General features: G+C 33.1%; 1 protein-coding gene across 9 annotated transcripts in view; it reads right to left on the reverse strand.

Annotated features, from left to right (window-relative positions):
• Window positions 1-18,962, reverse strand: part of TRAPPC8 (trafficking protein particle complex subunit 8) — an 87,720-nt gene that overhangs the window by 37,518 nt on the left and 31,240 nt on the right. For 7 of the 9 annotated variants that reach the window (XM_077900359.1, XM_077900358.1, XM_077900363.1 and 4 more), the window contains 5 exons: window positions 15,270-15,375; window positions 6,609-6,629; window positions 5,595-5,726; window positions 1,523-1,747; window positions 482-590 (listed from right to left, as the gene is read on the reverse strand). In XM_077900359.1, the coding sequence (XP_077756485.1) occupies window positions 482-590; window positions 1,523-1,747; window positions 5,595-5,726; window positions 6,609-6,629; window positions 15,270-15,375 (593 nt within the window). The remainder of the gene's footprint in view (window positions 1-481; window positions 591-1,522; window positions 1,748-5,594; window positions 5,727-6,608; window positions 6,630-15,269; window positions 15,376-18,962) is intronic. The other 2 variants (XM_077900361.1, XM_077900360.1) reach the window with 1 other exon arrangement.

Raw genomic sequence — 18,962 nt, forward strand, 5'->3', positions numbered from 1 at the left:
AGTATTGGCAACTGTTCTCTGCTTCTAAGTATATTTGAAATGTCCATAATAAAAAAATAAGAAAACAAGTTTTGTCCACAAAAATGTCCGTCACAACATAATTTCATGTAAGGAAAAGAAGGAAATAGTCCAATTATTTAATAAGTAAATGTTAGTTTACTTTATATACTGAATAGAGTATCTCACAGCCATTAAAAATGTTTAATAAGATTATGTAATAATATGAACATTCTTTATACTATATAAGAAAACCCATTATAATTATAGCTATTTTGCTGTTATTTTTAGCTTTTAGAGCTGGAGGAAAATCACTTAAGTAGTGGTTATCTTCAGGTAGCAGGATAAGTAATATAATACAGGGTTATTTACTTTCAAATATTATTTAACAATTACAACATCATTTCTTAAATAAGATTTAAAAAAAAAAAAAAAACTTAAAAAATAGTCACTAGATAACAAGGCCAAACAAAATTTTACATACCATCTGCTGGTCGTCTGTCGTGGCCAAAGAAAACCCGTGTTGCTGAACTGTTAATATATGGTAAAGGTAGCTGTGGTAAAGGACCATCTGGTGATAGCTGACTTACATTCTAGGAGAAACACAAGAGAAAAAAGATTTTTTGAGAAAATTCCACTTTCTTCATATTTGCCTCATTTTTTTAATATATAAGATATTAAAAACATTTTAAACAAGAATATTAAGATAAGGAATTACTAGTCTTACTTAATGTATCAGTCATAAAAAATTTAGATAAAATTTATTCTGGCAAAGAGAATCTTCCTAAAATTACTCAGCTAGTTTAGCTCTCTTTGGATGTTAAAACTTCCAAATATTATTTTGGTATGCACTTCACTTCCTGTGACCCATTATAGCATCCCAGCTGCCAAACTTCTAACCCATATAATCTCAAATTAATAAAGCATAAATGGGTATTTTCTGCAGGATAGATAAAATATTCATTATTCATAGCTCTTGAGGAAAAAATTTTAAAATCCGAAAAGATTTTAAATTTTAAAAAATTTAAAAATAAATTTTCCTGTAAAACAATGTTTTATATTTTCTATCCTCTTGTCTCAGTGAAGTATTTCTCCTTCCTATTAATTTTTCTGGATTAGACCATAATAATATGTCTACTTACCACAGACCCAGAAAGGAAAAGAATGTATATTTTTCAAAGTGTGGTATGAATAGCCAATATATTATAAAATCAGTTATGATTAAAAATTAGTAATAATGAAGAAGCAGTCCAGAAAGCTTATGACATTTTTTTTAAGTTCCAAGAATAGCCACAAATTAAATGTTTACTGGAATATTAAAATTTTCTTTTAAAGAAATATAGAAGGGCAATGCAACTCAGATCTATGACCAAATAGCATAGCCTACCACACTTTATTATGCTAGACAATGACATAAATTCTAAGCAAACCATTTTATTAAATTCTTGCTAGACAATATTGATTATGCTTCTTACTAATGACTTAAATATAATTTTAGTATCTACTACTGAAAATAAGTATTCACCTTGTAAACATAAAGATACTCTCTGAGGAAGGCCCCTTGCTGAGCAGCAGATTGTTTACTTTCATTGATTAAAATATGCCTAAAAGCAGACACCGCATTGTCCAGTTGTCTAAGGGTATACGACTGGCGCCCAATGGTGAAGTTAATGTGATCCTCTGCAAGAGACCAGCCTTTTCCCTTGTAAACTTGCATGGCTTGACAATAACAGCGTAAAGCATGCTTTTTCTGTAAGAAAATAAAGTATTAATATCCAAATTTCTCTTGGACTAGAAAAAATAAACACATAAACACATACCTGGTAATTGGTGCTTCTTCTAACCGAGACTGGAATGATGAGAAAATGAAACTAACATTTATGAAGACCCCCTTGCAATTATTACTAAAAACCAAGAGGTCCTAAAGCAGGCAAGTAACTGCTTTGTCCAAGGGCAGGAAGTCTAAGAAGTCAGAAATAATCATGATTTTATGAAAAATCACCTGGAGTTTTCAGAGCAGTAACATACAGAGCCATGAATTAGGTTGTTGTTTTATAACTGAGAGCTATCTTACTAATTTTGTACAGTCATTTCTATACCACTGCATTGGGTTGAATGAAAATATCCTGTATGTATGTATACATATTTACATACATATACACATTTTTAAACCACTGCTTTGTTTGGTAGTAAGAGCATGGTATATTCTTTTCTATTGCCCACTGCTGCATACTGCCATACCCATAAACAGATACTGGTGTTACTTACCTATCACTGCTACCCTCTGAACTAAACCTCTATCTTAAAACTGGTATTTGGTACCAGGGAAGAGGATTCACTCCACTAAACCTTTTGCTTCAGAGTATACGCTTGTATCTATTACTCCCTCTCCAGGGTGGATTACATACTTTGTACTATGTATATCCAGGACTGCTTGTTTTTTTAAAAGAAATGTTTTCTTGGTAAATAATTCAAGTAAAGCAAAATCACCTGTCACTTAATATCATGCAATTTTAGAACTCAGTCTCTCTTCTGTGATATTCCTACAAAGAAGATACCCAATTTGAATCTCATCATAAGGAAACATCAAACCTGAATTGCGGGACACTCTATAAAGTAATTGGCCTGTAATCTTCAAAAGTATCAAGGTCATAAAGTCAAAGGATCCTTCTGAACAGGATCTTTATAATACAAAGGATATTTATGGTACAATTGTTAAAACCTACATAGGGTCTGAAAATTAGCTAGTGGTACTGTATTAGCACTAAATTCTTAATTTGATTGTTGCATTATGGTTATACAGGAGAAAAAGTCATTTCTAGGAAATAGCAAATATGTCCTGAAGTATTTAGGGGTAATGAGGCACCAGGTGGAGAACTATCAAATTGCTTAGGTGAAGTTTCTGAACTGTATCTGTAACTTTTTTGGAAGCTTGACAGTGTTTCAAAATAATTAATGTTTCTTGAAAAAACACCCCTAATCTCCATACTACATTTAGTAAAAAGGAACACAAACACTGAGTCTTAAAAACTAAGAGATACAGAGAGATACAGAGAAACAATGTGTCAAAATGTAAAGTTCAAGTGCATTTGTTAGGATTTCTTGGAAAAGCACCTAAAGAGATTTAAAAGGTAACAAGATTTAAAGTCTGCCTTTTAAAGTGAAAATTGAAACACTGTCCAGGGGTATACTGGACACAAACACATATACCCTCCCTAGCACTTTCTTAAATTTTTTTTACTAATTTTAATCTTTGTTAATACCAGTTCTTTTTTTTTTTTAAATGCCTTTTACTTGCTGATAATTGTTAATGGAAAACCAATGATTAAAAAAAGGAACTATAAAAAAATGCTGGGCCCAAGATAAGCAATCCAGCATGAACGCTCAGAGAGGACTGAGAAATAGCATTCCTATATACACACACATGATCTCTACTGTCCTCTCGTCCCTGCCAACACATATTTTAATGGAAATGTCATGAAAAGGTGGTACTTCTCAAAAACAACTTTGCCTCAGTCACAATTGTGTTCTGCGTCCCACCTTCAAAGAAAGATACTGTTCTTCACCAACTACAGGAGGATATATATTTGTTTTGTCAATAGAAAGACACTTCTAGGTATGTTTTCAGTTTCTACAGTATCTGAGAAAGAGAGTTCCTGGATGCAGGGTATATACAGAGTAGTCACAAAACACAAAACTGGGTACCTCAGAATCATAAACTCCATTAGATAACTAGTTAAAGATAATTAATAAGCCAAAAAGTAAATATATGTCAACCTACTACAAATGTAGAATTTTTAATTTGTGCCCATTTCCTAGAAGCAATATGCCCTATAATTTCAGAAGATGAAATATAAGCAACTGTTTCCAGTTCCAATAACATCATCATGTTCATAAATGAAACCATTCACAAAAGTAGACAAAGATACGGAAAAAGGAGGACTTATTTTTAATTAGAGGCAATGGATCATTCCTAATGGGGTATTTAATTTGCTTCCCAAGCAAAGAGAACCACATGCTTATTACATTTTGTAAATTTTTGAATAAAATACTTTTAAATAAAGATAAACAATGGGATAACATGTTTCAGATGCATTTACAAATGCATTTACATTTACTTTGGAAGAATGGCTGTGGAAAATGATAGTTTTAGAGGCGCCTGGGTGGCTCAGTAGTTGAGAGTCTGCCATTGGCTCAGGTCATGATCCCAGTGTCCTGGGATCAAGTTCTGCTTTAGGCTTCCTGCAGAGAGCCTGCTTCTCCCTCTGCCTAAGTCTCTGCCTCTCTCTGGCTCTCACAAACAAATAAAATCTTTAAAAAAAAATGATAGTTTTAAATTTTGTTCCACTTTAGAACCTGAGAAATTCTCGTTGATGGAGTGTATCAGTTATTATAAAAAAATGTTTATTTTTATAAATATTTTTAGTTTTGCATCTACTATAAAGCAAGTTCACCTATTTTCTATAATTTGTCAGTTTCCAAAAAAAGAGGAATGAACCCAAACTTGAAATATTTGTTTTTTTAAAATCATGGCATTTTTACACAAAATTGAGAATAACTTTTGAACACTTGTTTCTTTATGCCTTTGCAATAACAGATGACTTATTAATTTTTTTTAAAAGATTTTATTTATTGATGAGAGACACCAACAGAAAAGCAGAGACATAGGCAGAGGGAGAAGCAGGCTCCCTGCCAGGGGCCCAATATGGGACTCAATCCCAGGAACCCAAAATCACACTTTGAGTCAAAGGCAGATGCTCAACCACTGAGCCACTCAGGCATCCCATAACAGATGATTTAAAACACTGACGTGTTTGGTTAGCACAGACTTTAAAAATATAAGTATGTTCCTAAAAATTCATATTAACCAAATTTTTTTAAATCCTCATAGTCCTCTACCATATAAAAAGCTCCTTAAGAGATAAGATCATGGTTTTATGGGTACATGCTAGGCTCCTAGTATAGTCCCAGTAATACAGAGATGATTCTTCAATCCACACTTATCTATATTTATAGTAAATCACCACTTAAGCTGCTACCACTCTGTCTCCAGCAAAACTCCTTCCAACTAATGCTTAAGGTGGCAAATGGGGCTGGAGAAATTGCAATAAAAAGATAAAGATCTTTCCCTGGCAGCAGGAACAAGAAAGAGATGATTTCTACTCATTAAATATTTAGTAAATATCATTATAAGGCACTTTGAGAGATAACAGAAGACCAGAGCTGAAGTAGAGCGAGTCCAACCACCGGAAGGATAATTAAAATTGCTTGAATGCATTCTGTACATCCCACCCTTATGTATATGATTTTGGTTTAACCTCACAAAAATTTGGGCAAAATTCCAAAATAAATACAAAAAGTGTGGCTCAGAGAAGTAACTTAATCTAAGTTGTAAGCATTTATCTAAATCCCCATCTCATGCCCTTACCAATATAACACATTATCTCAGAACAAAATTTACTCCCATTTTTAGGATTAATTTCGAATAATAAAAAATTGACAAATAATATACATTTATAAAATAAATAACAAATTATAACAAAAACTAAAATAAATTATTTGTTCTTATCATTTTTTTTTTAAGAAAATGTACTCACCTGCCCAGCTTTACTAAATCGATGGCCTGCCAATATCATATGAAATGCATATTTTCTAACCATGGGACTCTTCATATTTATAAAGCAATGTGCTGCCTGTTCCAAAAGAAGTGCACTTCGAAGATCAGAATCCTATTGAATGTTTAAAGGAAAATAAGGTTATCTTCACAAAATTAAAAGTAAAAAGATAACTGGTAAAAAAGCATTTACTTTCTAAAAATAATATATAGCATATTCACTATTTAACTTAAGTGTATCTGAGGGCAGAGATCAAGGGGCAATCCAATCTTGATGATTCTTTCTTCCAATAAGCACAAATTTTTCTTAAAATCCTTCAAAAAATCCCCTATATGAAATATTTTCTTTTACTTTTCATAAAGCCAAATGTCTGGTAATGATATGCAGTATGTAATAGATCTCTGAAGAAATGCAATCCCTTTTCAAATGGCAAAAAAAGTATATCAACTGAGAATACAGGTATAGTGATTAAAGATAAACTAGAAAAGAGAGCACAGAAAACAAAATTCACACTAATCTAATCTTCAGGAAATTGATCTGTGATATCTGAAAGCATATTTCCATCCATCCAAGAAAAAAAGAAAGACAAAAGAGAATGTGTGTAGATTATAAAATAATCTAATCTACTACTATCCTCTATTAAATTTACTCTATACAAGAGTAATTCCTAATTTTGCTTATTTCAAGAATGCCACAATGACTGCTTTTCATTAAAAAGTTTAGAAGGTTTCCCCTTCAAAGATCATCAGCGGCTACTGGTGTTATTAGTAAATGGTACAACTCAAATTAGTTTCCACTTCAATGGACTCTTACAACTGTCTACAAAAACCAGATACCACATTTTACATCCTCACCCATAAGGACAACCTTTCAAATCAAAGAGCCATCATCACTTTACAAATAACAGAGAAAGTAGTGAAGGTTGCTGATCAAGTATCAACAACATTTTCACCAAAACTTTCTCTAGGTTTTCAGCTATTCTTAAGCTGAACTTACCATGCCCTTCCATGTGTTCTGCTGCCATTATTTTCCCCAGGGAAAGTTGAAAACAGAAAACATTTACTTTAAATGCAGTAATGTCAACAAATTATAGTTACATCAAAAAAGTGCTCACAGATAGATCATTGACTATTATAACTATGTCCGCAGCAATTACAAAATTAGAGTGGAAACAGATCTGAGGAAACAATCTAGAAAGCATTCAGTAAATTGCAGATATTACCTATCTTAACCCCCTTATAACAGAAACTAAATGATACATGTTTTTGTCCAAGTAAGATCCAAAAGCTATTAAGTGGGAACGTCAGGAATGTACAATTGACACACAGTTCTCATCCAAGGGTTTACATCAGAATTACTTAGGGGAACTAGGAAGTGCATTCTTAATTTTCAGGAAAAAGCTTTCTTCTTTAGAAAATACTTTTTTTTTCCTTCAAGAATAAATATTTGGGGGAAAAAAAGTGAGAATCTTTCTTCGCCATCCCATGCCTCATCTGACTTGCCAGAGTTAACCACAATTACCAGGTGTTGGTATTGTCATTTTTGTGTTATATTTGTGTTTTTATGTTAAATACATACAGTTTTCTAAAAATACACATACTTCTTCATACATAAATGGTATTATACAGAGAATTCTTCATCTCATTTTTTGGACTTAATATAGTATCATGGACATCCTTCCAAGATATCTACATCTCTTATTTCTTTTAAAAGGTTTTTACATCTACATCTCTTATTTCTTTTAAAGCTACATTTTGGGGATCCCTGGTGGCTCTGCGGTTTGGAGCCTGCCTTTGACCCAGGGCGCAATCCTGGAGTCCCAGGATTGAGTCCCGCGTCGGGCTCCCAGCATGGAGCCTGCTTCTCCCTCTGTCTGTGTCTCTGCCTCTCCTTCTCTCTCTCTCTGTGTCTATAAACTATTTATTTTTTTAAATAAAAAATCTTTAAAAAAAGCTACATTGTATCCTATTATATAAATATACCATAATTTATTAATAGTCTCCAATTGACTGATTTAATATTGTTTATTACTTTTATTTCTACAAAAGTGCTTTGATGAACATCTTTATAAAACCATTGAGTAATTATATGTATTCTTAAGACACATTTCTGAAAGTAGAACCGCTGAGTTAATGAAAGCTATGTATGTATATCATTCAAATTCTAATCGATAGAGCCAAACTGCTACCAAAAAAGTAGTACCAATATATAATCTCATCAACAGAATGAGAATGTATGTTTTCCACTCACCCAGCCAAATATTATTTTTAAAGGTTTTTATCTCTTTAATAAAAAAAAAAAAAACAATGACACTGCTCCCCAACATACATTTTAATGGTAAGGCTGGTAATCTTTTCATATGTTTAAGGGTCTTTGTATTTTTTCTGTGAATTGCTCATTTATACTCTTTTGTGAATAGGTTTTTATGATTATGTGGTTTGTAAGAGCCCTTTGCACACTTATTCAATATTAGGCCTTGTCATCATACATTTGTAAATAGTATTTCCCAGTTTTGACATGAGTTTTTCTTCAGTAGTCAAGCATACTATCTTTTGCCTCTATGACTTCAAGATACAGCAACAAACAAGAAAAAAAGCTATCATTCTTAGATTTAAAAGAAAAAAATACTTTCTTATATATTCTGTTAGGAGTCTGTTTCATTTTTTCATATCATAAACTTAATCAAGCTATGTAGCAAGTAAGGTAAGAATCCACACCCCAAAAAGCTAGATGTCATAATACCATTTAAGTGAATAACCTAACATTCCTCACTAATTTTAAATGACACCTAATCACATGTCGTATTTAAATTATCATTCTATTCCATTACTCTGTCTATTCTTACCACTATAAACAGTTACAATTTCTGTAGCCTTATAACACATTTTAATATCTGGAACAGGCAAGTCCCTCTAATTACTTCTTCTGTTTTCAAATTTTATTTAGGCTTCTCAATAGTATTTCAGTCTTTTTTCTTTAAGTGCTGTAAGTTTATTCCCAGTATGTGCACACAAACCCATGCAGTCACATACAGACATACAGCATAAATACATACTTATTTTTTTAATTGTCTATGAGGCTTCATTAAACTGGAAAACTTGGAAGGGCAGCAATCCTGGATATTCTGATTAAGATAAAGAAAATGCCCTAGATATTTTTGGTGGTGTGTAAATGATTCTAATGTATAATCCAATTGAGACCAGCACAGTAAACCCTCAGCATTGTCAAATTTAATTCTCAAGGGCTGACCAATTTAGAAGAGACCAGGAAGTCCACGGCATATATTAATTTAGTGGAAGCAAAATCTGACTCTTGCATCCAGTATGGCAGTTGTCTGAGAAAGAATCAATCTGCTGAGCTGAATGCCCTATTCCCATGACTCACAGCAACTTTGTTCTTCTGTGTCTCTTACAATGACACCTAAAGTAGAAAAGATATTGCTTTATACCAAAAAATAGCCTAAGGGAATCCCTGGGTGGCTCAGCGGTTTAGTGCCTGCCTTTGGCCCAAGGTGTGATCCTGGAATCCTGGAATCAAGTCCCACATCAGGCTCCCTGCATGGAGCCTGCTTCTTCCTCTGCCTGCGTCTCTGCCTCTCTCTCCTCTGTGTCTTTCATGAATAAATAAATAAAATCTTTAAAAGAAAAAAAATAGCCTGAAAAGAATGACAACTGCCTTCAGTGTTGATGAAAGAAAAATGAAAGAATTTCACAAAGCGACAGTTTTATCTAGAAAGCAGATGCTTTGAAGGAGTTGAATAAAATTTTTAGTACTTCATACCTATATGACAAATGTATTACATATGCTCTATAAGAAACTAAGAAAAAAAAAATCTGTGATACTATTTCAATAGGAATTCCAGCCTATGAACTGTGCCCATAGTCCAAGAGATAGTTTTTTTTAAAAACTGCAAATGAATTAAAATATGAAGATAAATAGTGGGAGGAAAATCGTCTGAGGCAGAGGCTTCAATAAACATTTCCATAAAAAACACAACTAATGTAGCACTGGTTACACAGACTTAAATGAATCAAATCTCAAGGATAACTTTCAGATTTTTTCCTCGTGTAGCTATAGTAAGAAAGGTGCCATGAGCTGATCAGTTTACTACAGGAACAGTTCCTCCAAAGGTAGAGAAACTTGTAAAAACTGCTATTACTATCCCTGATAGTAAAAAACTGATTTACTGTATTTAAATGCAGTAACAGACAAAGAGGTTATTAAGACCAGAGTAAATGTTCAGTACAGAAACAGAGACACAGTAGGGGGAAAGCATCACATCTTTAGCACCAAATTCAGACATACCATCCTATGTGGTGGTAACTGGCATGTTTTATTGTTACCTGGTTTTGCTCTGTCATCCTGAGAATCCCAGGGCATAATAAGAATAAGATCCACTTGCCCATTAAATTTGCATTCCAAAAAATAAAGCCAAAGTACAACTCTTTCTCCCCAGGCCTCACAGTTGTGTTTTCCAAAACAGTGCTAGCAAAAATCTGGGAAACCTAATTCATTAATTTCAAGAGTATTTAACTGTTCCCTATCCTCAAGACAAGTGCACTTTTCACATATTATACGCCATTTTAATTGATAAAATGCATATAATAAATATAATTAGCAGTTAAAATTTAGTATGACTTTATACACACTATGCCTAGCAGTCTTTACTTCCAAGTTATCTCAATTATCTGAAAGGTATAGCACCAAAAAACCCACTTGTGAATGACAATTTCTGGGGAAATGTACCACCACTCACCCCACGCCTCACCCTAAAACAATGACAATGATAAAGATCTTCAAATTTCATGACAAAACAAGTCATCCAGGTTTGAAAAGGTGAAAACAAACTTGGAAGAGAAAAAGAACAATGACAGAAAATAATAAGGTTGCGATCCAGACAAGAATTTGCTCCAAACAGTTTTTTATTCAAGCTCCTAAACCATAAATTCCCTTTACATTCACTAATAATCCCTACATTGAAAAACAGCAACATATTCAAACCCAAATTAAGATTATTACAATACAAAACATCAACACACTCCAGAATCTATATTCAGCTCTACCAAATAGTTTATGTCTAGCAACTGTTCATACTAGTCAGTGTCCATGCAATATCAATTATTCGACCTTGTTAATATCATCCTTTAACCTAATTAGTTATATCTTACCAAAACCTTTTTAGAATAATTAATGGTTCAGTTCAACAAACATCTGTAAATGATATACCATGTGCCAAGGCCAGTATCAGGCACTAAGGATAAATATGTAGAAGACAACACAGTTCTCTACCCTCAAGAACTTAAATATAATTTCCAATATAATATAACAAGTCAGGTCTTACAGCACTATATGAGAGGGGAGTACAAAGACATTTATGACAACCTGGGGTATTGTAGAAGACTATCTGAAGCACAGGACTGATATAAGGATGAGGAGACAAGGGAACAAAGAGGAAAAGGGCCACAGTCCAGAAGGACATTATAGACGTGAACCAGGGCAGTAGAAAGAGGAATTTAAAGAGGGGTGGGGTGGAGGGAAAGAAGTAAATGATCTGGAGATACAGAAAGAAAACGTATTTAAGAAATTTTTTTAAAAACTGGATTACTGATAGGATAGGAGAATACAGGCACATCTCTCAGTTTCTGCCTTGAGCAGATAAGGAACTATGTAGTTATAACATAATTTTAAATCATGATCAACAAGATAACCAAGTTTATGAGTTTGGTATATAGATATACTGACACAAGGTGCTTTGGAAACATACTAAGTAGATAAGTCTAAAAGGCAGCTGGCATTACAAATCTAAAGCTCAAAAAGAGGTCAGTGTTGAAGAAAGACTTAAGAGTGAAAATCATCACTAAGAACCATCACCAAAAAAATGTATAGAGCAAAAGTACAATGGTCCGAGGATTAAAACCACAGGGTATATCAACATTTAAAAGGCAAAGGAAGTGTTTGATTTTATTTTGTTCTTGAGCATTCATTTAAAAAAATCTGTCTTTAGCCATACATATAAAAAAAATCACTACCACTCTTTACAAGACTGGAGTCAATTCAAATTAATAATATCTGCTGTGGTATATATAAATAATGAAATATTACTCAGCAATCAAGAATGGAAATCTTGCCATTTGCAACAGCATGAATAGAACACTACAGTGTATTATGCCAAATAAAATAAATCAGAGAAAGACAAATATCATATGATTTCACTCATGTGGAACATAAGAAATAAAATATGAACTTCAAGAAAGGGAAGGAAAAATAAGATAAAAATAGAGAGGGAAGCAAACCATAAGAGATTCTTAACTATAGAGAACTAAAGGTTGCTGGAGGGGAATGTGGGCAGGGAGACAGGCTAAATGGGTGATGGGCAGTAAGAAGGGTATTTGTTGGGATAAGCACTGGGTGTTGTGTTAGTGATGAACCACTACATTCTATTGCTGAAACCAATATCACGCTGTATGTTAACTAACTTGAATTTAAATTTACCAAAAAGAAGGAGAAGGAGAATCTTCTGGAACGTTCCATCTATGAACACTCTTTGGGGCATCTGGGTAGCTCAGTAAATTAAGGGTCCAACTTTTTATTTCAATTCAGGTTATGATTTTAGGGCTGTGAGATCAGGCCCCATGGTGGGCTCTGCAACATGAGGAATCTGCTTGAGATACTCTCTTTCCCTCTCTCTCTAAAATAAATAAATCTTTAAACAAATAAAAAAATATAAATACATACTTTTATTTTTGTTTAATATTAACATATTATCTATCAAATTTTACCTATTAGATGCATTTATTACCAATCAGATACAAAGTAGGAAGACAGTTAAGTTACAGGCTATAAAAGTAGCTTTGAAATTGAGCCCTAGCCACCAATCCCTTCTCCTTAACTACAGACCTTTGAGCTTACATGGTCAGAAACATCTAACCCTATACCACCTGCAGCAGATGCCTGGTAGTGACACAAAGACATTTATTCTTTGAGATTAAGGCAAATATGCAAATAATGTTGGCCAGTTTGGAGATGGGAAAGAAAGATAATATATTACATACTTATTAGTGATGCAAAATAGTATCTACTATAAACTTTCAATAGCAACTATAAATGGATTGCTTTTCATCTTCTGGAATATTCATAATATAGATTATTTTCAATGCTTACAGTGATTGTTTTTACACATTCATACTAGTGAAACATTAAAAATTCCTCAGTGATTACTCATTGTGTTACCAATTTTCTATTAGAAAGATGCACATGCATGTTGGTTTAAGTATTATTATGAATAAAAAAATAAAAAAATAATTCCATTTACAATTGCACCGAGAATAAAACACCTAGGAATTAACTTAATCAAGGAAGTGACAGACCTGTACTCTGAAAACTATAAGACGATGATGAAAGAAACTGAAGATGACACATATAAATGTAACGGTATTTCATGATCGTGAACTGGAAGAATTACTATTATTAAAATTACCATACTTCCCACAGCAATCTACAGATTAAAAACAATTCTAAAAAAAAAAAAAGAAAGAAAGAAAAGAAAAACAATTCTTCCCCAAAATACCAACTGTATTTTTCACAGAAACAGAATAATATGAAAATTTGTATGGAACCACAAAAGATCTCAAAGCAATCTTGAGGAAAAAAAGAACAAAGCTAGAGATATCATAAATATAGATTACAAGATATATACTACAAAGCTATAAAATTCAAAACAGTGTGGCACTGGCACATGAATGAGACACTTAGACAAATGGAGCAGAGTAGACAGCCCCAAAATAAGTTGATCCTTATATGATCAATGGATCTCTGACAAAGGAGGCAAGAATATACAACAGGGAAAAGTCTCTTCAATAAATGGTACTGGGAAAACTGGACAATTAATTGCAAAATAATGAGAATGGATCACTTTCTTAAAGCATACACAAAAATAAATTCAAAATAAGCTAAAGATCTAAATTTGAGACCTGAAATCATAAAAATCCTACAAGGGAATATAATAATTTCTCTGACATTGACTGTAGCAATGTTTTTCTAGATACATCTCCAAAGGCAAGGGAAACAAAAACAAAACTAAACTATTAGGACTACATCAAAATAAAAAGTTTTTGCACAGGGGCACCTGGGTGGCTCAGTTGGTTAAGCATCTGCCTTCGAGTCAGGTCATGATTTCAGGGTCCTGGGATTGAGCCCTGTGACAGGCTCCCTGCTCAAGGTGGGAGTCTGCTTTTCCCACTCCCTTCTCCTCTCCATTCATGCTCTTTTTCTCTCTCTCAAATAAATAAAAATATCTTTAAAAAGCTTTTGCACAGTGAAAGAAACCATCAACAGAACAAAAAGGCAACATACTGTTTGGGAGAAGATATCTGCAAATGATATATCCAATAAGAGATTAATATCCAAAATATATAAAGAACTTAAACAACTCAACACCACAACATAAATAATACTGTTAAAAAGTGGGTAGATGACCTAAATAAACATTTCTCCAAGGAAGACACACAGATGGCCAACAAACTGATGAAAAGATGATCAACACTGCTCATTATCAGGAAAATGCAAATCAAAACCACAATGAGATACCACTTTGAACTGTTAAAATGGCTAAAATCAAAAGTAAAGAAATAACATATATTGGTGAGGATGTGGAGGAAAAGGAATTCTCATGCACTCCTAGGAATGCAAATTGTTATGGCCACTGTGGAATGTCATATGATCCAGTAACTCCACTACTCTGTATTTATCCCCCAAAAATGAAATCACGGGTTCAAAAAACTATACAGACCCTTGTGTTTACTGCAGCATTATTTACATAGCCAACATATGAAAGCAACAGAAGTCCCAGGATAGACAAATGGATAAGGAAGATGTGGTTTATATACATACAATAGAACATTATACAGCCATAAAAAAGAATGAACTCTTGCCATTTGTAATAACTTCTAGATGGTCCTAGAGGGTATTATGCTAAGTGAAACAAGTCAGACTGAAAAAGACAAATACCATATGACTTCATTCATATGTGGAAACTTAAAACGAATAAACAAAAGGCAGAATCAGACCTATAAATACAGAGAACAAACTGAAGGTTGCCACAGGGAAGAGAACAGGGAAATGGGCAAAATGAGTGAGGGAGAGTGGGAGATACACGTCTCTGGTTGTGGAATAAGTACTTCACAGGAATAAAAGGCAGCATAAGGAACACAGTCAACAATACTGTAATAGTGTTGTATGTGACATATGGTTAATTACACCTGTGGTGAGAAGAGCCTAATGTATAGAGAAGCTGAATCACTATGTTGAACACCTAACACTAATGTAACATTGGATATCACTAAACTCAAGGTAAAAAATTAAAAAAAAAAAAAAAGAATCTAAATATATACTGTTATGCATAAGTCAGAATCTAATTCATTAAAGATGTACAATACATATTTGTGGTTAGTAATAACGTAGACTTAAAAATCTATAAATAAAAATGTATCTCTAAAATACATTTAAAATTAATTCAAGAAATAAAGCAGCAATATTATAAATTCCCAAAAAGAAAATCCTCTCTACTTTTATGTCTTGCACACCCTCGTCAAGAAAAAAAGAAACACCTTTTTAAATTTATGAACTATTACTAAAGTAATTACTATACATTTTCAGTACCTCACTAGTCAACCGTATTAGCAGAGCTGCAGCCTCTGAATATTTGCTTTGGCTTTTTAAGATTTCAGCACTTAGCAATACACATCTCTCAGCCAATACCATATTCCTGAAGAAAGAAAGACAAGAAAAAATATAATTAGCACTACAATATCTTAATACATCACAGTAATAATACTTAATGTATTACTATGTGTTCAACAAAAATCCCAATCTAGTTTTTGAGTAAAAAAGAAATCCATGCTCTTGTTTCCCACTTACCAAAAAAAGGTTAAAGAGAAAACTTCAAAGAATTCTCCTAACCATTCAAAACTTTTTACCATCATATAATTTCATGGTAAAAATACAATGCAAAGTCACATTTTCTATACACAAAATGCTAGTACCTAACTGGTACATCTGAACCGGCCACTGGTTAACAGTAAAATTTACTATGAATAGAAAAGAATATAAACATTTCATATTTCTCTTTCCTCACTGCAAACTGTAGTCAGATGTGTTTCAATTTGCTGGCTACTTCTAGGAATATTCAGGGGCTTTTCATCTAGTAGTACCATCGTGATATTTCAACTGGAGATAGCATGAGGAATGCCTGATGGATTCCTGAGCAAAGTATTTTGTAAAAATGCACAATTGATTTTTCTTAATGGATTACTACCATCAATAATCTAAAATTGGGTTATTCATTATTAAAATAATAAAAATAAATAAAAATATTTTCACTATGAAATTACAAGATGGAATCTTATTGCTGGGAAATAGCCAAGATTTATTTTTTCTTTTTCTAATCCTTGTTTCAAAATTACACTTGGCTTTAAATTGACAAAGATTCCTAACTTATTTTTTTAAGATTTTATTTATTTATTCATGAGACACACAGAGAGTGGCAGACACACAGGCAGATGGAGAAGCAGCCTCCCTGTGGGCAGCCTGATACAGGACTCAATCCCTGGACTCCGGGATCACGACCTGAGCCAAAGGCAGACGCTCAATCACTGAGCCACCCAGGTGCCCCACAAAGATAACTAATGTGAAGGTCATTCCAAACAGTGAGTTTTAAAAAGACAACGCATTACTTTAAAAAATTACTGTAGTGAACAAATACTAACAAATTATGTTCTCTCTTAGGTTATTTATGAATGTCAAAGATTATTTTTAATGAACACAAAAGACTACCTCCTAATTAGTAACACCTACTAATATATATGCGCAAATATGCTCACTTCTTAAAGAGTTTTCTTAAGTAAATTTTATAAATACCCTTGAATCTTAACACTATTGATTTACTTATTTCTGTTTGATTTCTCCTCACCAATTTTCCATGTGGTCAGTTATTAAGTTAAAGTGCTACCAAGTCCAAGATTTTATTAGTTTATTCAAGTAACATTTTAAAAAACCATTTGGGTTCAATATTCACACATTGATCAATGTGACACATCACATCAACAAAAGAAAGGATAAAAACCATGTAATCATTTCAATAGATGCAGAAAAAGCATGTGACAGAATACAACATCCATTCATAATAAAAGCCCTCAACAAAGTAGGTTTAGGGGGAACATATCTCAATATAAGAAAGGCTGTATATGAAAAACCCAAGCAAACATCATACTCAAAAACTGAGAGTTTTTCTCCTAAGATCAGGACGACCACAAGGAGGCCTCGCCCCACTCTCACCACTTTTAGTCAACACAGCACTGGAAGTCTTAGCCATTAGCCACAGAAATCAAACAACAAAAGAAATGAAAGGCACCCAAACAGGCAAAGAAAAAGTAAAACTTTCACTATTCACAAGTTTTTTAGGTTTTTTAGTCTTTTAAGTTTTCTATTTCTCTATCTACAGATACCTGAACTGATAGATAAATTCACTAAATTTGCCGGATAGAAAATCAATGTACAGAAATCCATTGTATTTCTATACACTAATAATGAAATAGCAGAAAGAAAAATAAGAAAACAATCCCATTTACAATTGCACTAAAAATAATAAAATGTTTAGGAATAAACTTAACCAAAGAGGTGAAAGATCTGTATTCTAAAAACTATAAAACACATGTCTGTGGATTAAAAGAACAAATGCTGTTAAAATGTCTACACTGCCCAAAACAATCTACAGATTTAATGCAATCCCTATCAAAACACCCATAGCATTTTTTACAGAACTAGAACAAATAATCCTAAAATTTATATAGAACCACAAAAGATCCTAAATTACCAAAGCAAATCTTGAAAAAGAAAATTGGAGGCATCATTATTCCAGAGTTCAAGTTATATTACAACGCTGTAGTAATCAAAATAGTATGGTACTGCCACAAACACAGACACAAGGATCAATGGAACAGAAGGCCCAGAAATAAACTTGACAAAGGAGGCAAGACTATGCAATGGGGCAAAAAGTCTCTTCAACAAATAGTACTGGGACAATTTGACAGCTACATGCAAAAGAATGGGACATTTTTTTTTTTTATATCACACACGAGAATAAGTTCAAAATGGATTAAGGACCTAAATGTGAGACTTGAAACCATAAAAATCATGGAAGAGAGCATAGGCAATAATTTCTCTGACATTGGCTGTGCCAACATCTTTTCTAGAGGTCTCCTGAGACAAGGGAAACAAAAGCAAAAATAAACTATTAAGACTACATCAAAATAAAAGCTTCTACACAGCAAAAGAAATAACCAACAAAACTAAAAGAAAACCTACTGAATGGGAGAAGATATTCGCAAATGACATATCTTATAAAGGATTTGTATCCAAAATATATAAAGAACATCTACAACTCAACACAAAAAAAATCCAAAGAAAACAAACAAAAAAAATTCAATTAATAAATGGGCAGAAGACATGAACAGACATTTATTTCTCTGCAGACAGATGGCAAAGAGACCCATGAAAACATGGTCAACATCACTCATCATCGAGGAAATACAAATCAAAACCACAATGCAGTTATCACCTCACACCTGTCAGAATAGCTAAAATCAAAAACACAAGAAACAAGTGTTGACTAGGATGTGGAGAAAAAGAAACCCTCATACACTGTTGAGAATGTAGCCGCTGTAGAAAACAGTATGGAGGTTCCTCAAAAAATTAAAAATAGAACTACCCTATGATCCAGTACACACTACTGGATATTTATTTATCCAAAGATTACAAAAACACTAATATGAAGAGATATATGCACCCCTGTTTATTGCAGCATTAGTTACAATAGCCAAATTATGGAAGCAGCCCAAGTTTCCATAGAAACTTCTTTCCAAGAAGATACACACACACGCACAATATCATTCAGTCATAAAAAAGAGTAAAATCTTGCCATTTGCAGCAATATTAATGGATCTAGAGTATAATGCTAATGAAATAAGCCAGTCGGGAAAATCATTCCACATATGATTTTACTCATATGTGGAGAAATAAGCCAGTCGGGAAAATCATTCCACATATGATTTTACTCATATGTGGAATTTAAGAAACAAAACAAACTTACAAAAGAAAAAAAGAGAGACAAACGAAAAAACAGACTCTACAGAGAACAGTTACCAGATGGGACTTGGTGGGTAGAGGTGAAATAGGTGAAGGGAATTAAGAGTACACTTATCTTGAGTATTGAGTAATAAATGGATCTGCTGAATCACTATATCAAATTAATATAACATGCCCTGCTAATTACACTGGAATTTAAATAATAAAAAT

The sequence above is a fragment of the Canis aureus genome, chromosome 6 (assembly GCF_053574225.1).
Source record: "Canis aureus isolate CA01 chromosome 6, VMU_Caureus_v.1.0, whole genome shotgun sequence".
NCBI lineage: Eukaryota > Metazoa > Chordata > Mammalia > Carnivora > Canidae > Canis > Canis aureus.